The sequence below is a fragment of the Plutella xylostella genome, chromosome 29 (genome assembly GCF_932276165.1).
Source record: "Plutella xylostella chromosome 29, ilPluXylo3.1, whole genome shotgun sequence".
Taxonomy (NCBI): domain Eukaryota; kingdom Metazoa; phylum Arthropoda; class Insecta; order Lepidoptera; family Plutellidae; genus Plutella; species Plutella xylostella.
The window spans coordinates 7,736,853-7,764,729 of record NC_064009.1 but is presented as its reverse complement, the minus strand read 5'-3'; the positions used below and the strand labels follow the sequence as shown (position 1 = coordinate 7,764,729).

The window sequence follows — 27,877 nt, the reverse complement described above, 5'->3', positions numbered from 1 at the left end:
TCTTAAAGAATTAAGAAATATTAGTCATTTATGTGAGCTGTCACCGGAACAGATAAGTTTGTGGCACTGTAAGCCGAAAGTGGGTGACTCGGGTTGTCATAACAACTTTACTGTCTACTAACTGCCAGTTTCTATAACTCTATCTATCTATAACTGGTAGTTACTTTCATACGATTTTGACATAATGAAAAGTTACAATTTGTCAAAATCGTATAAAAGTAACTACCAGTTATGGATAGATAGACTTATAGAAACTGGCAGTAAAACATAATTACAGAGAGTGACAGCATGTATTTTATTTATTGCATAGGTAACCATTATCCAAACGTTGTGAAACAGGCCCTTAAAAGGGTTAACAAATTAATTACCAACATAATACAGGAAATAAGTAAGTTATGTAAGTATGGTTCTTATTCTAAGTATAGAAATCAATAGCAACAAAAATATATTCACTTTTAATATTGTGCATTCTAATTTGAAATTACTTATAAGAATACATACCTTGTACATACATACAGAGGGACAAATTGAGAACCACCTTCTTTTAAATATTTTAGATCATGTAAGAAACTTGCATGAAAAATGGACCATTGCACATTTTAATTTCTACACATAAAGACAATTATCCTTAATTTAAGTAAGATAAATGAAAATATAAATAATATACTACCTACATTAAAAAAATCATCGGTACTACAGTTGTTTCAATTTGCTTTAATTTAGTCAATATCCACTGTAGAATTCGAAAACAAGTAGGTATATCCAATATCCACAATGATACGCAGAGTAGGAAGCTACGTTTTTAAAAAAAGGTCTTACGCGAGTATTATCCAAATAAATAGTGTAGTCATTTTTGATACAACTAGAACCACCTATCGAGAATCGTACGCACTAAAACTTTACAACTACTCGGCACTAGATGTCGCTCGCTACAAATAAATATGGAAACACTTACCAGAGAAATCTAGCGGCGGATAGCGGAACTACGTCATCGTTCCAACAGCGCCATCTTGCGAGTTAACACTGCAATCCAAGGTACACTACTTCACATTCTCCATCGACACTCACAATAATATTTATTTACGTTATTTTGCGTCATTTTCTTATTTTCACACTTCATATTATTTCGTTGAGCACTATAAAATTTTATCGCCATTTGATTGCACTTGCACTTAGACATTTTGTAGGTAATGTAAAATCTGAAACAATAAGAAAGTTTTAAATTAGATAAAATATTATAAGGACCAAATTTTATAGTCTTGCCACAAAATCTAATTGCACATAATAATAATGTTAAGTATGCTTTACATTAAAATGTAGGTACTCTTTAAATAATTTAGTCCAAAATGAACATGTTACTATTGCTGATTTGTGTTTTGAGGTGATTACTAGGGCAAAATAACACAGCCAATAAAAAACTAGATTTTATAGATGCTTCTAAAGTTAAAAAAAACAGCAGTCTTGGTCCTGATTTGCCCTTGGAACCACCTCTTTACAAACTTTGAAATTTCATAGTATAAAATAACTTTTACAGAATCTACAAATTTAAATTAGATCCTTCTTTTTTGCAGTTAATCAATTACTGTTTTTAGCGGACCAGTTAATAAAAAAGGTAAGTTATGTATTTTATTAGGTGTGTTGCATGCATAACTAAACATGGCATGTAAATATTTTACAGATTTTTGGAATTAACTTCTGCCTAGAGATGCAGTTTCTTATTTTCCATATTGATAAACCACCAACCAACCAATCATTAAGAACTTTTTCACAAAATAACCTCATAGAGTAACTGGTTCAATTAAATGGGTCAACATTATGCGGCAACAATAGTGGCATGTTATTTTTGTAGTTAATACTTTTGAAAACTTATGCTGTATTTGTTAATAATCACATATAATTTATAAGCATATAATTTAACCACAGACCACACCCTTAACTAATAGGTATAAATCAATAATTTTACATTCATTCTAATATTTCAAACATAAAAAGTTTGTGAAGAGGTCAATGTTAATTTATTTGATCCAAATTTTAAATTAATTCACAAATATAATATGATCTGTATTAATAAGCACATGTGTGAATTGACCTACAAATCATGTTTATATTATCAAGTCAGTCAGTTTCACACCCTTAAAGATGTGGTGGTTGTTTTTTTGTGATTGAGCACATGTAAAGTACAAATTTCCGGAAAAACTATCGATTTTATTTAAGTAGGACTAAGAATGCATGTTCAACATACCACTAGCACTTCATCCGAGGAGGCTGTAATCGAAACTCCACGCGGCTGCAGAGATTTCCACCACAAAACTAACCAAAGTCACACGTCGATCAAATCTTTCACACTCTAGTCTAAGCACGTTTTTACAAGTACTATACAATATTTTCACTTGACATCTCGGTTAACAATAGAGTGAGAGTTGATTTTTATCCAATTAACCCCCTAGGCCGTTTAAAACCTTGAAATCATCTAATTTTATTAGAAAATTTTGAACCACGTGCACTTACTATATGCACCGACTTGCACTTTCTTTAAAACCTTATTAGGAAACGACTTTAACCTCTAGTTTAAACCGGACTGAATGCGAACATTCAAGGCTATACTAATTACTGTTAAAACACGTGAAACTTAAACCCCATCACATAAACTAGGTGAAAAACTACACAAAGAAAACATATGATCGATCGAAAATTGAAGTGCAGTTTCATTACTGCACATGGAAAATTGTCTATGGTGCTGTCAAACGTCAACGTCAAATTCAACCAACTGTTCACAGATTATCATCCAAATAAACAAATAATGAATCCCTGTTCTGAGGTCCAGAATCGGAAACGGAAACGGAGCTTCAAAATGAAATAGAGATCATGGCTCGAAAGTTTGAAACGTTCGTGACCTTCGATTCATTTTCACTTTACAAAAATAGCTGAACAAATCACTTGATTAAGGTTCGCTATTCAGACATATTATTTAAAAAAGTTTATGAATACTTACATTATTATTCACATCACAATCGATACGCCGCTTTGTAAAACGGCTACTTTTTGTAATTCCGCTAGAATTTTACACAATACAGTACGAGATACACAGAATGCCACAAGTTGTAAAAAAAGGCAAAGTGATTTGTAACACGCTTCAAATTTCAACTCGGTTTACTCGGTTTGAAAAAAGATACAACTCGGTTCAAACCGTTTTGAAGCCTACCAATTTAGAAGTACTTACCTACTAAGTGATGGGTAACTCGCTTCAAATTGCAACTCGGTTAACTCTGACTGATTTGGCAGCCAAATCAACCGTAAAATTTTTGATATCATATCGGTTTGACTTTGTAGTTTTGTCATGATATAAATATAAAATCTTCAATGTCTTCATTAAGTAGATAATAATTTGACGATCACCTGAAACACCTTACAACCTACCTTACAAAGCCGATTTTTTAGGCTGACATTCGAACTACTTTATAATGATAATGATTTTATTCTGTTCCTAAGCTTTATGTTGGACTTTATGTATCAATGAAAGTTATCACTTACCTAAAAGGTCCAATAATTATACGTGGTCATAAAAGTCCAAGTGCATTGCAGTAAAACAGCAGATCTTCGTCATTATTTGAAGGCCTAAAAACAAACAAAATGCTATTGAATAATCAGTTTTTTACAGCTCCTGCCCTACGATACAGTTTTAGCAGTGTGTTAAAGGTATATATTTAAATGAAGAGGATATGAATATGGTGATACTGACATTTTTATATTGTATTGTACCTAGTTAATAGGTACGCCACAAAACTTACCGGTTCATTTTCAGTCCACAAGCTATCGAACTCTTTTTCAAATTTACTAACAATGTTTGCGTTAGAAGTTACAATGACACTTTCACAGTTTGATACCATAGCTTGAGTAGACCAGTTTAAAGAACCAGACATGACAAATGCTTTTGATGGCTTAGGTTTCAGTTGTGTCGATGTTTGCGTCGCTGAAACGTGAATGTTTAACTTCTCAGCGTAAGATTTTAAAATGTTCTTCCTTTTTATGGCATTGGGCCCGTCAATGACGCAAAATTTATGATGCATCAACACTGATTTATTGCTGGTTTGTACTTGGATAAAACCTGAAATAAAAAAATATATATTAAACTCATCTTAACAAAAACCGGCCAAGTGCGAGTCGGGCTCGCGCACAAAGGGTTCCGTAGCAGCAAATATAATATTACAGTTAAATCAACCTATCTCAAAAACTATAAGAGATACTTTGATCAAACCAAAAATCGTTGAAAGAGTTAATTAGCATGCATCACCTCTATTTTTTTTAGAATTTTATACCCCGTAGTTATAAAAATAGAGGGGGGGGGACATACTTTTTACGACTTTGAGAGCTGATATCTCAAAAACCGTTCACTTTAAGAAAAATGTTTTTTAGAAAACTTTATATCATTTTAAAAGACCTTTCCATTGATACCCCACACGGGTATGTACATCGAAAAAAAAAATTTCATCTCTCAGTTACATGTATGGGGGGCCCCACCCCCAATTCTTTTTTTTACTATTTAGTGTCATATTTTTGTAGCGGTTCATACAACACATATTCCCATCAAATTTCATCACTGTAGTACTTATAGTTTCCGAGTAAATCGGCTGTGACAGACGGACAGACGGACAGACGGACATGACGAAACTATAAGGGTTCCGTTTTTGCCATTTTGGCTACGGAACCCTAAAAAGCTTTGAACTTTATAGTTAACGTTTATAAGTAAGTTTAAAACTACTTACTGTATTCTTTCAGCCTCTTGATTTGCGAGGGAGGGCTGAGGGCCATTTCACTATCGACAATTATTCTGACCAGTACATGTCGCTGTCCCAATCTAATAATCTGCTCTGCTATTTCATTGCTAGTAATCAAGTACATGCATACATCCATTGTTTCACGTGCAGACTTGATGTATCTGATGAGTTTAAAGCAATTTTGCTCTCGACCCTCACACACTGTTACATCTCTATTCGGAGGAACTCTTATAGTGTGACGAACGACGTTGTCAGAAAATAATATCACATCATTTATTTCACGATATTTTATATTCACGGCTTCACTGCATGTATCATTTTCTGTCCCATCTAAGCGTGTACTTTCTTTGGTTGTGAAATACTTATATAACTTTTTTACCACTTGTGAAGCAACAGCGATTGTAGCTGTAGAAGCTAGTAAGACCTTCACACTTTTCCAGGCCATAATTATTTCTTGTCGATTTTCATTGATTTATTAAAATAAACTAGAACAAAACTTTCCCTCTAGTCAGCAGTTCACCATTTTGTCCACGCCTGCGATTTTTAGAAATACCCTCTTTTTGAAAATTATTAACCTGATAAAATCTACGGTCTACACACTTTTATTTATGTTGGTAGTTATTTTTGTTTAGCCACAAATAATTGTACAATGTGCAACTGTATGCGGAAAAATTAAATAAAATACGGAACCAATTTGTCAATTCGGCCTTTTCGGCTATTTATTAGTTTTATTATAGTCTTTGAGAGCCTCAGAATAATAACGGCATCCCAAGGCCCGCACTAATGTTCATGTAGCAAAAAACCGTGTTGTCAAATGAACTGACATCTAAAGTTGACTACATGAACGTTATCATAAAATCGAACGAAAGGCAAATGAGCGAGCGTTTTCCTTTATTTTCATTTCTAAAAATACTTTTCTAAAGTAAACACTACGGTTTCTTGTGATCTTATATTGTGCGCTTTATTTAACAGTGGTAATAAAAATATATTTTAATTCATGAACCGCTGAAAAGAGCTTCTTAAAAATAAATGAAGTAACCTCCAATGGCGCGTCTTTGTGACCGTTAAAACAATCACAACAATGCCGAAAATACCTTACAAACCGGACAAAACCGGCGACGACGATGAGGACTACGAGATAGTGTCCTTCGAAGATTTCTGCGACAAGTCTCCGGGCTCGAAGACCGATTTGTTGACTTTGAATGACAATATCAACTATCGGCTATGTTATGAGAGCGATAAGGGCTCTAAAGCTGAGGACGAGGGTGAGCCGTCGGGTAAAGACGCCCAGGAGTTGAGGGAGACGTCCCTGGGCGGAGGGAAGAATGTGTCGTGGAAGAGGAGAGGGTCGTCATCCTTCGCGCCTTTCGGAAGGCACAATGCTACTAACAACAAGGGGTCACTCTTCAGTGGTGTTGTCCCTAAGCCGAAGAATGAGGGCGAATCGTCCAGAGAGCATAGGTAACATGTTTTTAAAGTATATGTTTAATTTACCTTACCATTACTTGCTTATAATATAGGCCAAAGCAATCTTGTAAGTATGTTGTCAATAACATATTATGTAAAATGCGTATACACTTAATATTAAGCATCTTATTCAGATTAACTTGAAGTCAATAGTCTAGTATCATTGTTTAGTATTGATCATCAAGTTTTCAGACAATGCCCAATAACCAATGACCCAGTGAACAATAACTCAGTTCCTCCTATAATTGGACTATTGACCTTTCTGCTGTGTCTTTGTTTACATTCAATTAATAGGTTCAATAAACTGTACACTGATAAGATTATATTTACATAATAAAGGATATTTATAGATATAATTATTAAGGATGGATTTGAAAGCAAAATACTAAGCTATACAGGTGTATACTTCACACTACATTTGCACTAATCTACCAATAATGAAACACAATAATATTATGCTATTGTTTATACACAATACAATTAAGTTTACTATGCTACACTATCTGTATTTTCTTATACAAAAGCTGTCAGTTGACCCTGTTGGGTTATGTCTTGAAATGCAAAAAAAACTCATAATGTGTGCTCCTAGCTTGCATTAACCATGCATGCACGAACATTTGAACTACTGCGAGCCATCCCAGGCCCATGAGCATTCTTTTCAGCATTTTACACCCATCAACTGAATAAACTAATCACCTTTCAGATACCAGCGGTTCTCGGCCCAAGCCACCTTCTACCAGCGTTTGGTGGAGTTCTGGCAGCAGTGTGGCTCGACGCTGATCCTCATGGCGCTAGTCGGGGTGCTCTGTGTGGCGGTGTGGGTGGGCGTGGTGTCTCTGGTTGGCGCGGGTGGTGACCAGCATTACAGGAAGCTGTGGGAGCGAGCGCATCATGCGGATCTGCTGGCTGCTGCTGCCGCTGCTACTACGGAAAAGGTCATTTTTGTGATGTATTTTCTTGATTTTAATGGTTAAATATTGGTTATTTCCTGTATATACTAACTGGATTACTAATAAGTTAGTATGTACAGGAGAAAACACTATCCATCTTGAAGTCAAAACTAAAAAGTTATGTATAGTTGTATAAATTTAATATACTTGATTTGTATCTATACCAGAAAATCATTTAGAATAAACTGTTAAACTTTCATATCAAGAGAATACTTCATTACTTTACAGCCTACCCCAGAGCATCACTACCACGATCACAACAATCTGAGTACAAAGAACAAATTGAATATAACAGACAAGTACAGAAAGAAACCCGAACTGAACAAGAAGAGTTATATGGAGCGACCTCTGGCTACCCTGAATGGGTTGTGTTCAAAAGTCACTATGGATCGACGCTTCGATTGTTTTCCACAAGATGGAGCCAGTGAGGAAGGGTGTATTAAAAGAGGTAAGAAAGGTTATTCAGGATATTTGTGGTTGTATTTTGACTGAAGTTGTCTTCAGAATATAATGTATCAACAGCACACATTATTATCTTACTCAATTTTTTTAAACATTTGTGTCTGTTTTGATGCTACCTGCAGACAAACACACATATAAAAGTGTATTTTATTCTATTTTAAAGGAGAATTTTATTCTGTGTAAAATTTACTCATGCTTCCTCTTATCTACCTGTCCTTATACTTAACATCTAAACATAAACATAATATCTTTATTGTAAAAAAAAAAAAAACACGCACTCACGCCTTGTACTAATGTACTCCCTTGCGGGGTAGGCAGAGGTGCATTGCTGCACCCACTTTTCGCCAGAGTGTTATGTTAGTCCCAATGTAATAGGGGGCGGGCCTATTGCCATTTTACGGGCACATCCAAGACCCGAGAACAAATATCTGTGTTCAAACAAATATGTGCCCCAGCCGGGAATCGAACCCGGGACCATCGGCTCAGTAGTCAGGGTCACTAACCACTACGCCATTCGGTCGTCTATATCTTTATTGTAATAAGTAAAAACATACAAGGTGGGGTAGCCCTGGTTCCTAAACTAGGGTGACCTGTGTGTCAGGAACCAGCTCTGCATTATTTTCATTCAGCCATCCTACCTCCCTTGCTCCCTCACTTTACTACACTACCATTTCATCACTAAGTTGCTCCGCCGTTTCCGGTTTCGTACACAACGCTATGTTTCAATGCATTTGATTACATCGCCGCCGCGCCGCCCCGCCGTCGATCCGCCCGTCGCAAGTTTTGTACCCGCAGACTAAAACCTAAATTCCCTCCCAGGTTGCTGCTGGAACGCCACCACAACTAAATACGGATCCCTCGGCAAACCATACTGCTTCTACCCGCCGGACTACGACACATTCCACTTCGTGAACATGAGTGAGACCCGGCACGGCATATCCGTGTGCCTGGAGAGAATGCGTCCGTCCGGGTATCCGGGCGACTTTGATCTGGTCAACATGGACTTTAAGTATCTGTCTAATGGGGCGCTGCAGATTAAGGTAAGTCATTTTATCTAAAAATAGGTAAAAAACAAAAAGAACTTATTTTAAAGACATGGGTATAACATGCTCAGATAAAGAAACAATTTGGAAATGGCGGCCGTTTTATAAGCGAGTAGGAAGGAAATACATAAATAGGGCGAGGTGGCATGTGTCCTGTCGCCGTTTTGTTTCTGTAACTGTACGCGTTACAAGAACAACAACAGCTGTCAACAGCTTCATCCGAACTCCAACAAACTATCATCTACCGTCCGTACTACGACACGTTCCACTTCGTAAACATGAGCGAGACTCGGCACGGGATATCCGTGTGTTTGGAGAGAATGCGTCCGTCCGGATATCCGGGTGACTTTGATCTGGTCAACATGGACTTTAAGTATCTGTCTAATGGGGCGCTGCAAATCAAGGTGAGATTTAAATGAAATGTGGCATAAATGAGAAGATCTTTAGTCTTAAAGGAAGGTAAACACACTTTCGAATTTATGATAATAAGTATTAATTATTTCATCATCATCATCAGCCTATAGCTTTCCACTACTGGTAGTCTTGGCCAAGGTGTACTATATATACCCATTGCATCCCACTTGCTGACGGAAATTACGCTGATGCAATTCCACCCTGTAGATATAAAAAGTCCACTAGGTATCCAGTTTTTCTTATAACATCAACAGCCTATCGTCCACTGTTGGACCACGTTTCCAAAGTTACAAACCATTGTTACAGATATACGACGCAGAGAACAAGCGCTTCGTGCCCCCCTACCCCGAGATCCCGCTGGTGACGGGGCCCATCAACAATCTCAAGTACAGAGTAGTAGTCGAGAGTGCCACGGTGGGGTTCAAGGTCATCAGGAATGACGATAATGTTACCATGTGAGTTATGAAGACAAGGAATAAATTAAAACATAGAATCAGATTTCAATAATGTTCTTAATGAACAAATACTCTGTAACTTGCCGAACCCATTTCTGGATTTCAGACAGTAATGCCGAGTTGCAGAATAAGCTAACGTCGACAATAATTATTCTATGTCTTTTGCTTTCTGTCTGTATAATGTCAAAGCAAGGTAGCAATGTATTTATTTTAAGGTAGCGTAAAACCCTTCTGGAATGCAATGTATCATCATTCAGGACCCTAGAACAAATATGACCTACGTTTAACAACATATTTATTCTCTTCGAGGTTCGAACTCACAAATATACGCGTACAGCTGTACTAAATCCAACATTTTTATTTTACAGATTGGATAGCCAAAATGTTGGTGGAATGATTCTCTCGGACAAATTCCTGCAAATGTCGACGTTATTGCCTACGAACAAGATCTACGGTATCGGTGAGAGACAGGGCCCGTTGCGAGTCGATATGAACTGGCAAGTTTATACGATATTCAACTCTGACAGTGTGCCGGTGGAAAATGTAAGTACCTATAGTAAGAGTACTGTAATATTTTTGTTGACAAATTGGGCACCAGTTTTCAAGCACAAAAAAATATACATATGGTTGGTCTGTAATTAAGTTAATAACAATATAATTATTTAGATCTATCCTCATAAGTAACGTAGGTACTTATTATATGCGAAGTCCTTCATGTACTTCGCGAATTTCCAAAAGTCGTAGAACAAAAGATGTTCAGAATGACCCCCTGAGTCAGGATCTTTCGGCTTAGTATGCCAGTTTTGCAACACCCTGTATATGTTTTTTAGTCTCATACTGTATAAAACTTGTTTCCAGACCCCGCTATACGGATCTCATCCGTTCCACCTCGGGCTTGAAGACTCTGGCAAGAGCCATGGCATGGTGCTTCTCAACTCTAATGCTATGGGTAAAATAATACTTGCTTATTTTAATTATTGTATTCTATGTATAACTATAACAATTATACTTAATGATCTTGACTAAAGAATTTGACTAAAGAAGTCAATGTTATTAAGACCTTTATCAAGAGTAGATAATAGTGCACAAGTAGGTTCTATCACTCTCTTAAAGTCGTCATAACATAACCGAATGGCAGCATGGACTTTATCCAAACTGAAATATCCTAGAATCTACATCTAAGACCTAGATGTTCTAACCAAACTTAAATCTGCAAATAGGGAACACAAAATTATGGTCTCAGGCAGAGCTTCTACCACTAGAATGCAGAGGAATTTTCCTACTGACACTAGTCCTACCTTCCCTTCCATTTTTCTTATCGACAGGCTTACAAAAATCTTCCATATATAACCCAAAATTTAATAAAAACTACATCTCCCCACAGACATAGTAACCCAACCAACTCCAGCACTAACCTACAGAACTATCGGGGGCATACTCAACTTCCTGCTAGTGCTGGGGGACGCCCCCAACGAGGTGCTGGCCGAGTACACGGCGCTGGTGGGACGCCCCGCGATGCCGCCGTACTGGGCTCTTGGGTTTCATTTGTGCAAGTATGTTGTGGAGATAGTAATTATACTTATGATTGTAATAGCGTGCGTGATAGTCGTCTTGAAGTATATTTACATGCACATTATGTACTGCAGGCCCAGTATACATATACAGGTGTTTATAGTTAGTGTAAACTATAAAAATAATCTCGCCCTCAAAGTGGCGCCTTCAGCGCGATCTACCTCAAAAATTGATATTTGTGGTGTCTAAAGCCCCATCCAAACGCTTGCTGTTTGTCACAAACACCGCAAACAGCAAACGAAGCCCCAAACACCAACCACAATCACCCAACACAAACAGCCATCCACATGCTCGGCGAACGTTCATAACATTCCGAATCGGCAAACACGGCGGGCTATTACTTTCGGGTTGACATATTTTTATTACATAAATTAAAGCAAGAGAAAGAAAAAAGGAAAATAAGAAGAAAGCAAAGACGATGGTGGGATAATAAAAATACATAGAAATTTGTTTCCGCAACATATAAGGTTGCCTGTAAGAGATCGCTCTCAGCGATAAGGCCGCCTATTGTACATTAGTTCTAGTCTATAAGTATGTTTTTTGTATGTCTGATTTATGTGGTGTTCAATAAAGCAATATTCTATTCTATTCTATCGTACAATGTACTGCTTTATTTGGGCTTTAATTTGTTTTATATTTTTATTTTGATAAGCCTCCAAAAATTACAGAATCGTAGGTGCTGATCAATCAGACATTTTCACGCTTTGCGCGCTAACAAAAAAGTGTAGCAAGTTGATACGTCCGCCTCCCGCAATGCTAGCGCGCATACTGACCGCTGCCAGACGTGTGGATACGTAGCAAACTGTTCGCCAAACATCCTTTGATCTGGCAAGAAAAACCGACACCGATGCCGAACACTGGCCAACACAAACACAAACAGGCAAACAACGACAAACACCCATCCACACGTCAGTGTTTGCTGTTTGCTGTTGACTGTTTGCCATTGTTCGCCAAGCGTGTGGATGGGGTATAAAATATTACAACGAATAGTAAGGTACTTATTTATGGGTAGCAATAAAACGAGTGACTGTAAATTACAGTTCTAAGTGTCAAAATTAATTAATTTGGGTTATAGAATTACTAAGTGAGCGACTGACTGCGAGTGACGAGAAATCAACAGAACAGCAACTTACAAACATTAATTTGAGTTACTTAAAATACAAAATGAGCAGCTTCATAATATTTGAGCGACCTAATATTTGTTTGAGTGTCAACGTTACGTCCTGCATTTTTTTCAATATTTGGCAAATGTATTTTTTATACTGAGCGGCATTTTATCTTAAATGAAGTGTTTCGAATACAAAAAACCACTTTGAAAAATACACTAATGAGCAGAGTATAAAAAACATACACTCACGCCTTGTACTAATGTACTCCCTTGCGGGGTAGGCAGAGGTGCATTGCTGCACCCACTTTTCGCCAGAGCGTTATGTTAGTCCCAATGTAATAGGGGGCGGGCCTATTGCCATTTTACGGGCACATCCAAGACCCGAGAACAAATATCTGTATTTAAACAAATATCTGCCCCAGCCGGGCAATCGAACCCGGGACCATCGGCTCAGTAGTCAGGGTAAGATAAAAAAGATAAAAAAAATATTTATTCGGTGACCAGCACCACACACCAAAAATACACAAGGAAACAACAAATACACACACACACACACGCACTCACGCCTTGTACTAATGTACTCCCTTGCGGGGTAGGCAGAGGTGCATTGCTGCACCCACTTTTCGCCAGAGTGTTATGTTAGTCCCAATCTAATAGGGGGCGGGCCTATTGCCATTTTACGGGCACATCCAAGACCTGAGAACAAATATCTGTGTTTAAACAAATATCTGCCCCAGCCGGGAATCGAACCCGCGACCATCGGCTCAGTAGTCAGGGTCACTAACCACTACGCCATTTGGTCGTCAACAAATAAAACAAAAGAACTTATATGACTAAACTTATAGTATAGTTTAAATCTGTAGCATTTTCGTTGCAAAGCAAAGCAAAAAGAAGCGTATCAAAATAAAAAACCGGCCAAGTGCGAGTCGGGCTCGCGCACAAAGGGTTCCGTAGCAGCAAAATTACAGTTAAATCAACCTATCTCAAAAACTATAAGAGATACTTTGATCAAACCAAAAATCGTTGAAAGAGTTAATTAGCATGCATCACCTCTATTTTTTTTAGAATTTTATACCCCGTAGTTATAAAAATAGAGGGGGGGGGACATACTTTTTACGACTTTGAGAGCTGATATCTCAAAAACCGTTCACTTTAAGAAAAATGTTTTTTAGAAAACTTTATATCATTTTAAAAGACCTTTCCATTGATACCCCACACGGGTATGTACATCGAAAAAAAAAATTTCATCCCTCAGTTACATGTATGGGGGGCCCCACCCCCAATTCTTTTTTTTACTATTTAGTGTCATATTTTTGTAGCGGTTCATACAACACATATTTCCATCAAATTTCATCACTGTAGTACTTATAGTTTCCGAGTAAATCGGCTGTGACAGACGGACAGACGGACAGACGGACAGACGGACATGACGAAACTATAAGGGTTCCGTTTTTGCCATTTTGGCTACGGAACCCTAAAAACATAAGCCCTCAAATAGAATATCAGTAACCAATAATCATTAATAAAGCAGCATACAAAACTTTGCTCAAAGTGAACTTTTTAGTAGTTCGCTAAGTATAACCTCACTTAGAAAAATCGAATCTATCTTAATATTGAAGTTGCCCTCTCTGTATTTCCAGTCGCTCACTTAGTAATTAAGTCGCTCGGATAAAATTTTAATATCTGAAATGGATTTATCATAATCCACTTTTTGTAAGCGCGTTTTGGATTTTATTATAAATCAATATTCGTCGTCAGTTTAGTTAATTTTTCGCTTACTAAAATTCATGCCGCTCAAGTTATTAAAACAGTATGTCATCATCAGTCGCAAAGTTTTTTTTTGTTCGCTCGTTTTATAATTCCCCCTTATTTATTCTGATGGTAAACTGTATAAATCTATGATGTTTTTCAGATTCAACTATGGCAGTCTAAACGTGACACGAGATGTATGGCAGAAGAACAGAGACGCTGGACTACCTTTCGTAAGTATTTTTCTCGATATAAATAAAAACATTTCTTATGTACAAAGTAGCGCCCCTAGTGGGCAATATAGTAAACCAGATACGCTACCTTTAGTTCAAGCGGCAACGGAATTAGCGTTAAAGTTTTCATACATCTTCTTTCATAAAGGCGCTCTGTATAAAAAAAAGGCAGGATTTCCTGGCCGCCTTATGCAAGAACTGGAGTGATAAAGCCAATGAAATAGATTTATGAATGAAGGACGCAGGGAGAGACCTTTTCCCAGCAGTACGACAAAATAAGCCTATAAATAAATTCACTTAACTTATTTCAGGACGTGCAATGGAACGATCTCGACTACATGTCCAACTCGAACGACTTCACATACGACACCGCGCGCTTCGCCGGCCTGCCGCAGTTCGTGCGCGCGCTGCACCGACAACACATGCACTATGTCGTGCTTATCGGTGAGACTTCGTCAGCCAAGCATCTTCCAATGTGAGGCATAGGCAAAGAACCTTATCCAACCAAAACAACGTCTACCTTTCTGGGGTCTTCGGTCCGCCGGCTTCGTCGTCTATTCCTTATATCCATTCCACTCGAGAACTCAGCTTGCAGATATACGATATACTATGTCGGTAATCAGGCGAGTAAACTTAATTCTTTAGAGAGAAATTCCATAATCTGATGAGCTACGTTAAATAGGTGGACCATTCGAATTTTTCGGATTCTTCATGCACTTCATATCGTCACTTGTTTTATACTTGTCAATATAATTATGTATTTGATTGTTTTTATTCCAGACCCTGGCATCAGTAGTTCCGAGAAGCCCGGTGAATACCCTCCGTTCGACCGCGGGTTAGAGCTCGACATCTTCATCAAAAACTCCAGCAATATGCCCTTTGTGGGGAAGGTGAGTTTTTTTACATAATACAGTACTTACCTACATCATATTGTAAAATATGAAAATGAAATTGATAAGTGGATATTAACTTATTTGCCTTGATTTATAACATAAAATGTGCATAAAAATAAAATTACAGATCGCAATTACTATGACAATGGGTAAAGCTTTCAGCTCAGCATAATGGAAAGACTTAAGAGACACTCATTTTCAGCTAAACATCTGTCTAAATATCGCTTTTTTCGGACGTCGACAGTTGAACATCATTGCTATTTCCTGTGAACAATTTTACAGGCTAACAATATTATTCACAATGGCAGGTATGGAACAAGCAAACCACAGTATGGCCGGACTTCACTCACCCGAGCGCGCAGGCGTACTGGCTGGAGATGCTCAAGTCTCTGCACGACCAGGTGCCCTTCGACGGCGCTTGGATCGTAAGTAATCTATACTGCATTCATTCTTACTTGGAACAAAAGGTAAACAATCTTTGTGTGTCTTTTTAATTGAATTTATTTCAAAACTAGCCCTCAAATTCATAGAACGTATTGTAAATTTACAACAACATTAAAGTTTACTAAGAAACACACGAGTTTCGACTCTTTACGTCAATCAAAAAGTTGAAATTTGTATAACACGACGTCAATTTTAAACCTATTGTAAAGTGTCAAAAAACTCAATGAATTTGGGGGTAAGTTTTAAAATAAAACATAACCAATGAAATACTTACTAGCAAAAATCATTAGTTTCGTAATTAAACCATTTATTTTAGCTGTTGTTTACTTGTTTAATAATATTTTGATTAAAAAGACACACAAAGATTGTTTACCTTTTGTGCTAAGGCCAAGTAAGGCCAAATGGATTATAGCCAGCATGTCGGTGACAAACACGGCAGGTATGGAACAAACAAACAACAGTATGGCCGGACTTCACCCACCCGAGCGCGCAGGCGTACTGGCTGGAGATGCTCAAGTCCCTGCACGACCAGGTGCCCTTCGACGGCGCTTGGATCGTGAGTTATTTGTCTATACTGCATTCATTCTTACTTGGCACTAAAGGCACAGAATAATAACTAGTACCAGGTACAGAAGTCCATCTTCGCAATGGCTTGCAAAGAAATATGACTCCATCCCATAAGCAATAAGATCTAATTTAGATCGCGTTCCAGCCGCACACGTTTTTATTTACTTACCTACCAATTAATTTTTGAGGGAATATGCGCCTTATTTCACTGGACTACGGTGCATAATAAGTTGTACGTGGTTATACGCATTGAAAAAGAAGCCACCTTAGGGTTGCCTCAGCACCACAGACTACAACGTTTACTAAGCAACGGACTGACGTTGTAAAAAGAATGTCATGATTTAAAACAAAATTAATTTGAATTTAGAATACAAAGCTATTCCAAACTTTTTTTTCTATTGGAAATAACCAGTAAAAACAATAACAATTTCATAGTTAAGATATTTTGAAGTACATAAAATATGTATGAATCTAAGTACCTAAAACATTTAATTTTGTGAAAACAAGTTTTTTTTTCGTTATAATTTATATTATGGATATAATTTATATTATGATACAGAACGTGTTAGTTTCGTTAAGCACTAATCCCACTCAGCGCACATTTTATAATCGATTCATTAATACATTTTGAAGGTAGTTGTGTCTGTAAATTTAATACTTTAACGAAAACAAAATTGGAATAGACTTTGTTCAACATGGAGAAAAAAAGGGTTTGTAATTCGGATTAATTTCATTTCAAATAAGGAACGTAGAAGAAATCAATAAAATACTTAGATTGGTTTTACCTGTCAGCATCTTTTGGTAATCTAAAAAAAAAAATTTGATCACGATCCGTATTTAAGCAATTAAATACGGCACAGTATTTTTTGCTGCTTTTTTTCTTTTTATGTCCATTTTTCTATTCATAAATTTTAATAAATACCTAAATACGACATTTATAAACTAGTACGAAATAGGAACAAATAGCGCGCGTGTGTCGTGTATCGTCTTCCGCTTGCGGCAGCCGACTAGATTCGCCCCCTCGAGGCGGCAGGCGCCAGGCTGGCGCCTGCGCCGCCCATGCGCGGAGTGACACAGGCCTGCTAAAGGTAAACAATCTTTGTGTGTCTTTCAAAACGTATCAACCAATTAAATACTTACTAGCAAAAATGATTAATTTCGTAAGTAAACTATTTATTTTAGCTGTATTTTACTTGTTTAATAATATTTTGAATTTATTGGTTTTAAAATAAAACATAACAATCAATGAAATACTTACTAGCAAAAAGGATTAGTTTCGTAATTAAACCAATTATTTTAGCTGTAGTTTACTTTTTTAATAATATTTTCATTAAAAAGACACACAAAGATTGTTTACCTTTTGTGCTAAGGCCAAGTAAGGACAAATGGATTATAGTTAGCGTGTCGGTGACAAACTGATATGTATGTGCATTCGTCATTGTATACGCACCTACCTTCATACACTTGTGTGGGCAGTAATAAACCAGCTTTGATCCGGAACGGTTGTTTTTATTAAATACCTCAGTGGCGACGAGGAGCAGTTCAAAGTACCCTACTTTCAAATTATCATGGCTTTTCAAGTGAACATTAGCCCTTTTGATCATAAATGTGATGATTGGACTATTTTCAACGGACGTTTGAAGCAGTTATTTAAAGTTAATAAGATAACGGAAAGTGAACAAAGTGCAGTTCTTCTAACCTATCTTTCGGAGGAGTCATTCCGCTTGGCGCGTAACCTCGCGTACCCGAGTGAGCTTGAAACGTTGGCTTACAAAGATGTGGTTTTATTACTCGACAAACACTTCGCCCCAAGTAAACCATCGTATGCTGACAAGGCGAAATTCTACTCGGCTACAAGAAGTCCAGACGAAAAGTTGAACGAATGGGCGGCGCGGCTTAGAGGGTTGGCCGCAAATTGCAACTTTTTGACTGCCTTGGACACAATATTGCTGGATCGATTTGTTCTGGGCTTGGGCATAGGGCCTGAGCGGGACAAGCTTTTCGAGCAGGACCCAGCCACGTTGACCTTGTCAAAGGCGATAGACTTGGCGGAGCAGGCGGGCGGCGCGCGGCTCGCGAGGAGTGTGGGCGCAGGGTTGAGCGACATGCCTCTGAAGGAGGAGGCACTGTACTACGGCAGCAGAGGAGGCCAGGCCGGCGGGTCTGGCGAGCACCGGCGCCACGCGGCGCGGGCCCCCGGGCGCGGCGACCACGCGCACGCGCACGGGGACGTCAGCGGTGTATCTCGTTGTGCGGTATGTGGCATGAAAAATCATGCAACCGAAAAGTGTCGTTTCAAATCGTACAAGTGCCAAGGATGTGGGCTAAAAGGCCATTTAAAAAAAATGTGCAAAAATAAAGTGCGGTTAAATAATATTGCAGATGAATCTGTGCCGACGGCAAGTGATCTGAGTAACAGTGACTCGGAATGCGAGGAATGTAAATTATTTAATTTACGGTATGTACATCATAAACCATTGTTAGTATCTGTTTGTATTAATTCTGTTACATTAGATATGGAGCTAGATTCGGGGTCGGGAATGTCAGTTATGTCTGAGAAGTTATATCTCGAGCGATTTTCAAGGCTACCTATAAAAAAGTGTAATATTAGAATGTGTTTGTATGATGGGCATAAAATAACACCACTAGGTTTTCTAGAAGTGAGGGTTACATACAATGGACAAGATAAGTTGATTAAATTTTTTGTAATCAAGAATGGGGGCCCTCCATTGTTAGGCCGAGATTTCATGTCTGAATTTGGTGTTGTGCTCACCTCCTTGAATCATAATAGTGTGATACCATTATCTACAGATGTCGACGGTTTATTAAATTCATTCAGCGCCTTATGGGAAGACGAGCTGGGTAAATTTAATCAATTTAAGGTAGACCTACACATGAAAGAAGGTTCAATTCCAAAATTTTTCAAGCCTCGACCGTTGCCTTTCGCGTTGAAAGATAAAGTGGAATCGGAATTGAAAAGACTAGTAGATAATGGTATACTGATACCGTTAAGGTACTCCAAATACGGTACTCCTATAGTGCCAGTGGTAAAATCCAACGGGGAGATAAGAATATGCGGCGATTTCGCATTAACTATCAATAACGATTTGTATATAGATAAATACCCACTGCCTCGAATTGAGGAAATATTCGCTATACTGGGAGGTGGGCAACAATACACAAAACTTGATTTAAAACAAGCCTATAGCCAACTGGAGCTGTCCGAGGACTCTCAGGAGCTCACCACGATCAGTACAACGAAAGGGTTGTATAAATATTCGCGCCTAGTGTACGGGCTGGCCAACGCGCCGGCGATATTCCAACGTACCATAGAATCTGTCCTCGCGGGCATCGACGGGGTTTGCGTTTTCATCGACGATATCGCAGTCACGGGGCCAACAAGGCAAATTCATTTAGAACGGCTCGAATTGGTATTAAAAAGGTTACAGGAGGCCGGTCTTAAGTTGAAAAAGAATAAGTGCGAATTTTTCCAGGACAGTATAACGTACTTGGGCTATGTAATAGATAAATACGGCTTACATAAGTGTCCAACAAAAGTACAGGCCGTTATTAATGCTCCAAAACCTAAAGATGTCACCGAAGTTAAGAGGTTTCTAGGAATGGTAAATTATTACCGTACCTTTATACCTAATGCATCAATGGTGTTGAGCCCGCTGCATGAGTTGCTGCGGGCCGGCGCGGCCTGGGAGTGGGGCGCGCGACAACTACAAGCGTTCGAGTTAGCTAAACGAGAGTTAGCATCAGATAGGGTGTTAGCTCATTTCGATCCGGAGGCGCAGGTGCTACTGTCGGTAGACGCAGGGCCGGAAGGGCTCGGGGCCGTGTTGTCACAGCTCTGTAAGGACGGAGTAGAACGACCCTTGGCCTTTGGTTCTAGGTCCTTGTCATCTAATGAAAGAAATTACAGCCAAATACAAAAAGAGGCTACGGCAATAATATTCGGCATTAAACGTTTTCATCAGTACTTGTACGGTAGACAGGAACCTTTTATTTTAAAAACCGATCACAAGCCGTTGTTATCGATATTCGGCAAGAAAAACGGCATTTCGGTGATGGCAGCATCTCGACTGCAACGGTACGCAGTATTTCTGTCTGCATACAATTATACGATACAATACATCTCGAGCGAAAATAATAGTGTAGCTGATTACTTTTCACGAGCTCCAATTTCCGGTTCGGAAATGAAAAATAAAGACGAAGTTAGTGACTTACGATTTATTCAATTATTTAACGTAAACGTTGCGCCAGTTACGTTCTCGGCAATTCAGAAAGCAACGGAGTCCGACTCGGTCTTAAAAACAGTGTGTAGGTATATGAAATTAGGTTGGCCGAGGAAAATAAACTGTAATTTAATTAGACCCTATTTTCATTGTAAATCTGAATTGGAGATAGTGCAGGGATGTTTATTGCGCGGGCACCGGGTTGTTGTACCTTCAGAACATAGGAATCAATTATTGAACGAATTGCACAAAGGTCACATGGGCATGGTTAAGACAAAAGCCTTAGCTAGGGCAAAAATGTGGTGGCCGGGCATTGACACCGACATCGAACAGCTGATCAGCGCGTGCGCCTCGTGCTGTGCGCTGCGCCCCGCCCCCCCGCGCGCCCCGCCGGCGCCCTGGCCGAGACCCGCCGCTCCCTGGGAGCGAATTCATATAGACTATATGACAGTTACGCAAAAGAACTATCTGATCGTGGTGGACGCCTACAGTAAATGGGTAGAATGTATATTAATGGAAAATAGCACTAGTAGTAATGCCTTAATAGTTAAATTAAAATATCTACTCACAACTTTTGGCCTGCCAAAAATAATCGTATCAGATAACGATGTTAAAATAAATTCTGATGAATTTAAGGCATTTTGCAAAAACAATGGGGTGGAGCACGTAACATCACCGATATACCACCCGTGCAGTAACGGTTTAGCTGAAAATTCAGTAAAAACATGCAAGAAAATGATCAAATCAATTATAATAAACAATATTGTAAATTCTAAGACCTTGAATGAAAAACTGAATGATTATTTGTTTGAATTTCGAAACACAATGCACTGTACAACCGGTTACACGCCGGCCTATTTAATGTTTGGGCGAAATTTGCGAACTAAACTCGACCTTATTTTACCACCGAATAAGGTGGAATCTTCTGTAAGTCAGGAACCGAATAAACATATTTGTAAGCGTAGTTTTAATATTGGTGATTTAGTTTGGGCTAGATGGTTCATCAACAGAAAGCCAATGTGGTGTAAGGGAGTAATCAAAGACAGGCTTGGTAACAGAATGTTTTCTGTATATTTCATTGATTTCAACGAGTGTGAAAGACGGCATATTGATCAGCTGATTAAACGTTCCAACGGTGAACTTGCACCTGTTACTGAGTCCCCGCACTCTCACCAGCAACTATCTTACCCAACTGGAACATCATTCTTCCCTAGTGGAAATAGAGCGGAGACTATTTTAGAGGTAGAAAATAATAGTAGGGAGGAGGAAGGACAGCCCGAGCACATTGTGACGTCGAGCGCAGAGCCGAGCGTGCCCGATAGCGGGACCAGCGCCGCGGTGACGTCACCGCCGGCTGGGGCACCGGCGGCTGCTGACAATGAGCTCGCGCCCACTGAGCCTGAATCCTATTCAAGTAGATTAAGACCTAGAAATAAGATTGTTAATTATAAGATTTAATTGTTTAATTGATAGTTGTAGAAAGTTCTTTAGATGTACCTAAACAAACTTATTTTCCTTGTCCTCCAGGTTTTCGAAATAAGGCCGTAGGAGATGATATGTATGTGCATTCGTCATTGTATACGCACCTACCTTCATACACTTGTGTGGGCAGTAATAAACCAGCTTTGATCCGGAACGGTTGTTTTTATTAAATACCTCACAAACACTGTTGGCCTTACAACAAAAACTTAGACAGTATTTTACAGGTGTTTAGAGCTGTCAAACGCCTACAAAATTTGTCAAATTTCGTTTTAAACGCTAGCTAAGCAGTGTTTAAAGTTTTTTGTGGTAGCACAGTGTAGGTATGGAACAAACAGACGACGGTGTGGCCGGACTGCACCCGCCCGAGCGCGCAGGCGTACTGGCTGGAGATGCTCAAGTCTCTGCACGACCAGGTGCCCTTCGACGGCGCTTGGATCGTGAGTTATTGTGTATTATTTTGAACTGCCTCTGTGGTCTAGTGGTAGAAGCTTCGCTTCATGACCCAGAGGTCCCGGGTTCGATTCCCGGGTGGGACCATCAATTTGTGTTTCTAGATTGTGGTTCCAAGTTTGGTTAGGACATAGAAGGCTGATCACCTGATGTCCGAAACAGTGAAACGATCCATGCTGTCGGATGGGCATGTAAAGCAGTTGGTCCTGCGCCTAGCTCTCTCCAGTCGTGTCGGTCAATCCGTCCCATTGGGTTATGAGAGTGATGGAACAGAGAGTGCTCCTGTGTACTGCGCACACACTTGGGCACTATAATCTACTCCTGCGTAGATGGCTGATCTCAATTGAGATTGGCCGCCGTGGTCGAAATTCGGCTAGGAGGACATTATATTATTATTATTATATTATTTTATAACACTTCTTCTTTTAATAATTTTGGTGAAAAACTCTAGAGCTCCAATACGGTTTATCGCCTACATAGCACCGGACGTGTATAAGGAATACCTGATACATCATAATATTATGAGGCTGCTTTCGTGTACCCCGACTAGATAAAACTGAAAAATTAAAATGATAAAAATGTATATGTCTGTATGTAGACGTATACCTGAAACATGATCATTCTAATACGGTTTGTTTATGAGGAGACTGTTTGTTGCTGTGTTTCATTCTAGTGGGTTCAGCTAGTATCGTTTGTTGGTAATTTTTAAAAGACTATCTACATTTACCTAATGCTATGATAAAAAGTAGTCTGTAACAAGCTCAAGAAACCCAGAAAAAAGCTAATAAAAAAACTCAATGTTTCAGGACATGAACGAGCCGTCCAACTTCTTGTCCGGTCCCATGTACGGACACTGCGAGCCGGAAGATCTGCCCTACGTACCACACGGCATTAGAGGAGATGGTTAGTCACACTGAATATCAATAACTAATTCTATCCATCTACTATGTCCACCAACCCGCACTAGGCCAGCGTGGTGGACTAGGCCTAAGACCCTTCCTTTATTGGAAGGAGACTCGTGCCCCAGCAGTGGGGACATGATGGGTCGCGATGATCCATCTATTGGACTTCATAGTTAAGTATATGAAAAATTGCTTTCAACGAGAAACTACGCCATAAACTTGCCTTGATACTAATTTATACTGTTGCTACTCACATAATTGATTATTTATCGGAAAACGGACAGGCGTTAATTACTATAAAGACCAAAAATACCGTTTTGGTCTGTGGCCTTTGTTAAGATGGCGCATTAAAAAGAGCGCCATCTATTGTGCATCATAATGAATATTTTGTGATGCGCTTTTGGTCTATTGACCAATAATACTACACCTGAACTTGTGCTTCTCGTGCACATAGCAAAAATAAGAACAGAATGATACCAACAATTTTTTTTCTTTATTCCAGGCCTGAAGACCAAAACCCTGTGCATGGACGCTAAACACTACGCGGGCTCGCACTACGACTGGCACAACCTGTACTCCATCACGGAATCTATCGCCACCAACTTGTGAGTACATTCCAGTGAATAAAGATCTCATGACACACACACTAAGGTCTAGTTTCACCATACTCTGTTAGATCAATAACAAGGGATTAGGGTTGTTGTTGACACATCAGTCAAGAATTTAAGATAGAAATGACGTGACGTATAATTAATGTAATAGGGGTGTTAGTGAGCTAACAGACTATGGTAAACTAGGCATAAGACTTGATTAGATAAACAACAATTTTGCAGGCTCATCAAATAAGCATTGAACATGACTAGCATCAACAAAAATATTCTCCAACGCATTGGTCTCTTTCTTTTGTGCGTGTCGGTAACAAGCACTAGAGCTGGTGTTTATTTATTTAATACTTTATTGCACAAATATAACATAAGTTTACAAAAGGTGGACTTAATGTTTGTTAATGTTTATTACCGTTTTGAAAGTATTAGTGATAGATATTTATAATATAGATTAATTATTAATAGGGAATATGCAAGAGGTTCAAATAAAGGTCAAATATTATTTATAATAAACTTTGTTATTTTATAACTACGCCTCCATCAATATTTTTGATTATAATTTATTTTTGAGCAAGTAAATGAAGTTGAAAAGTACAAATAAACTTCGGTAAATTCTAACTTCAGAGAAACGTCACCCATTTTCTTAGGGCGGATGTGACGTCAAAATTCTTTATATATCAATCTCAGAATAATAACTTCTTTGCGTTTACGGCGGAAGTTAAATAAATGTCAAGTGTAAACTAAGAAATGTTAATGTCACGTGTTTGTGATGCTCGTTGTGATCAGATACGATGGATCACATAAAAATTCTTCCAATAGATCCTAGCTTCCTATAACCTCTCCACTTCTTGTTTGATATGCTTGTTTGTTTGCAAAGTTTAGGACTTTTTATATTTTTTGTTGGTAGTGTATGGGCTGCCACTAGTTGTTCTTTTGTAATGAGGCGTAAACAGCCATTCGCTAGTCAACGAGCCACTCAAATATGCTCCATTGTAAAACAATAAAATTAAATTTGTATTGTAAGTATTATGACATGAACATGACACAAGTTGCTCTTTCTACTTTTAGGTTATAATGGCAGTCGTTAGTATATTTCAAAAGTTGTTATTTTTTTCTAAATTAAGTAATGGAAGAATTCTCGTAATCAGAAGAACTGAACACATTAAATTTATTACGCAGTATGAACGAGTAAACTGTGGCCGGCTGCGGAAAAGTTTTTATCCTTACTAATATTATAAATGCGAAAGTAACTGTGTCTGTCTGTCTGTCTGTCTGTTACGCTTTCACGCCAAAACTACTGAACGGATTTGAATGAAATTTGGTATACATATGGTCTAGACCCTGGGAAAGAACATAGGTTACTTTTTATCCCGGAATTCCCACGGGAAAACTTTTTAAGGCGAAGCGAAGCGCGCGGGAACAGCTAGTTATAAATAAAAGATAATATGTGTGTTATACGTTATTACTTTTGTAGAATTAAATGCGGGGATAATCATATACCCTGGGTTGGCAGAAATAGTTAAGTATTATGTTTTCACAGTTGTCTGATTTATTTGTGTAGGTTTTTATAATATTTATGTAAGTATTATTTATATATGTATATATGTATTATTATAATATGTAGGGACATGTATAAAATCATATATATACTATTGTACTATAGTTATGCATATTTTGTGGGTAGGTTTAAGTAAGATTAAGATATACTGATAGGCTAATTTGTTATATTTTGTTATTGTGCTATTAATTGATTGAAAGCGTTAATGTCCTCTTCTCCCAACCTAACAAGGGTTGGCTGGAAGAAATTGCTTTTTGGCAATAAGCCCGCCTTTGTACATTGTTAGTTTTCTTTAATGTTCTTCACCTTTTATTAATTGTAACTTTATAATGTACAATAAAGTGTTTATAAATAAATATAGCATGTGAAAGAAAACATCGTGAGGAAACCTCAATATTTATATTAAGCACATTTAGATATGTGAACCCACCAATCCGCAGTGGACCAGCGTGGTGGGCAATGGTCCAAGCTTAGGAAGGGGGTTTAGACCTTTGAGATACGCACAATGGTTCCATTCAAGAGAGCCAGGTGCAGGTTCTTACACCCCCACAGATAATAGAATAGAATGACCCACTAACCCTAGCCTCTCTTACTGAGAACCAAAGTTACAGTAAGTACTTACATACAATACAAATATTACTTTATATTCATATTGCCATAATAGCGTAATATTGTGTACAAAGGTCCTCTGGTTTGCGCGCTCCCATTTCAAAAGAACTACTAGTAGCTATTTAGGAGCTCCCATTACAAAACGGCCACTGGTCACTCTTTATTACCATTACAAAACAGCCACTGATCACACTTTATACACTTCCTTTTTCGTTTGTTACCATGACAACATTGGTTTGTTGAAAATACAAAAGTACTCTGTGATTACTTGATTAGGTAAAAAATCTATGCCGACTGACGGGATTCATTATTCTGAGCCGTGAAATTAAAAGATTATGACGTCACGCCAGCCCGCCATCCTGACGGGAATTTCAAAGTGGTCGTGATGGTTGTATTTTTTTAACTTTCTTTAAAATACCTTAAATTACTTATTTTGGCGTTGAATTTTTTTTTACTATAATAAAGTGATGTAAAACTATCCAATAAAAGTATTTAAAAAAATTATGCATATTCCCTATTGCAATGAAACAACCGACCGTATAATTCGACTTGGCGCTTTATTACTGAAAACCATAGAGTTTGACCATAGACTATAAAGGTCTTACCAAAGAGTATAGAGGGCACGATGCAACGTGCCAGTGCTACGTCTACACAGAGTACACGACATACACATCACTCCTCCACACTAATTTAGAAACATGTTAACAAAGAATTATATGACAATAAAACTACATTTAAAAATAAGACTTATGCTAAAACTTATAACTAACATTTTTATTTCTGGGCCGTAAACACATACGAGGTGGCGATGTAGGTGTTAACGGCCGATCAGTCTGAAGTGGAGGTGTTAACGGCGGATCAGGATGATCTGAGGTGTTCGGATCCAAAATCCCTCGCTCACAACACTCCACCAGCCCCTCCTCCTCCACTATTTGTTCCACGGGCGGGTCGGCTCCGACCGCGCTCGGCACAGGAGCCTCGGTGTGCACTGATGGAGATGGTAAGGCCAACGGCATGGAAACTGATTGATACTCGGCGGATCTATTAGCAATGACCGAGCTCCCTGGCGATGATGAAGGTTGACTTACATCTAAGTCACAGCTAGCTACACTCTTAAATAGCTGGTCTATATGTCTTACACATACTTCATTATAATCTATTATATACACACTGTACATTCTATTACCTAAAATTTCTTTAACAATTCCCTTTTTCCAAACCCCTTTTCTCGAACTGTACCAACGAACCCAAACTACATCACCTTCATTAAATTTCCTTTTTGAAACAGGTTGTTTATTTACACATGACTTGTCCTCATTGGGTAAAATTAAGTCTAACCGTGAACGTAAATTTCTACCAAACATTAATTTTGCCGGAGGCTCGCCTGTAGAACAATGTTCTGTATTTCTGTACACAAATAAATAATCCAATAGCCGTTCAGAAATAATTTTCTGCGGTAGATTGTCACCAATAGAGCATTTAATCATTTTTTTACAGATTCTAACAGCATTCTCAGCTTGCCCATTACTGGCTGGATGGTATATGGGTGACGTCATATATTTGATACCGTTATTGGAACAAAATTCCCTGAATTGTGAAGAGTTAATTTTGGCATCATTATCTGAAACTAGCGTATTACAAATTCCAAAAACTGAAAATAAATATTTTAGCTTCGAAATCAGCGCGCTTGTAGTAGTGCCGTTATTCATAAGCAAACATTCTACCCATTTCGAGTAGCTATCCACCACCACGAGGTACACACTCTGTCCTAACAACATGTAGTCGACGTGCACGCGCTGCCAGGGGCCGGCGGGGCGCGGCCAGGGCGCGGGGGGCTCGCGCGGGGGCGCGGCGCGCACGCTCACGCACGTGCCGCACGCGCCGGCGCAGCGCTCGAT

At 38.6% G+C, this 27,877-nt stretch overlaps 2 protein-coding genes across 4 annotated transcripts in view; one reads left to right on the top strand and one right to left on the bottom strand.

The window, feature by feature from the left end:
- LOC125490957 (mitochondrial cardiolipin hydrolase-like) overlaps window positions 1-5,368 on the bottom strand; it is a 106,268-nt gene extending 100,900 nt beyond the window's left edge. For all 3 annotated transcript variants that reach the window (XM_048631507.1, XM_048631506.1, XM_048631508.1), the window contains exons 1-4: window positions 4,764-5,368; window positions 3,789-4,105; window positions 3,532-3,615; window positions 956-1,199 (exon numbers count right to left, since the gene is read on the bottom strand). In XM_048631507.1, coding sequence (XP_048487464.1) covers window positions 3,604-3,615; window positions 3,789-4,105; window positions 4,764-5,220 — 786 coding nt within the window. In that variant the 5' untranslated portion in view covers window positions 5,221-5,368 and the 3' untranslated portion in view covers window positions 956-1,199; window positions 3,532-3,603. The remainder of the gene's footprint in view (window positions 1-955; window positions 1,200-3,531; window positions 3,616-3,788; window positions 4,106-4,763) is intronic.
- Window positions 5,369-5,595: 227 nt separating this feature from the next.
- The window catches only part of LOC125488486 (lysosomal alpha-glucosidase-like), a 29,322-nt gene continuing 7,040 nt past the window's right edge, over window positions 5,596-27,877 (top strand). Inside the window, exons 1-14 of the mRNA XM_048631773.1 lie at window positions 5,596-6,236; window positions 6,946-7,177; window positions 7,421-7,640; window positions 8,474-8,694; window positions 9,418-9,566; window positions 9,935-10,109; window positions 10,425-10,515; window positions 10,951-11,119; window positions 14,159-14,228; window positions 14,540-14,672; window positions 15,009-15,118; window positions 15,430-15,546; window positions 23,112-23,208; window positions 23,710-23,812. Of these exons, the coding sequence (XP_048487730.1) occupies window positions 5,857-6,236; window positions 6,946-7,177; window positions 7,421-7,640; window positions 8,474-8,694; window positions 9,418-9,566; window positions 9,935-10,109; window positions 10,425-10,515; window positions 10,951-11,119; window positions 14,159-14,228; window positions 14,540-14,672; window positions 15,009-15,118; window positions 15,430-15,546; window positions 23,112-23,208; window positions 23,710-23,812 (2,267 nt within the window). The 5' untranslated portion in view covers window positions 5,596-5,856. The remainder of the gene's footprint in view (window positions 6,237-6,945; window positions 7,178-7,420; window positions 7,641-8,473; window positions 8,695-9,417; window positions 9,567-9,934; window positions 10,110-10,424; window positions 10,516-10,950; window positions 11,120-14,158; window positions 14,229-14,539; window positions 14,673-15,008; window positions 15,119-15,429; window positions 15,547-23,111; window positions 23,209-23,709; window positions 23,813-27,877) is intronic.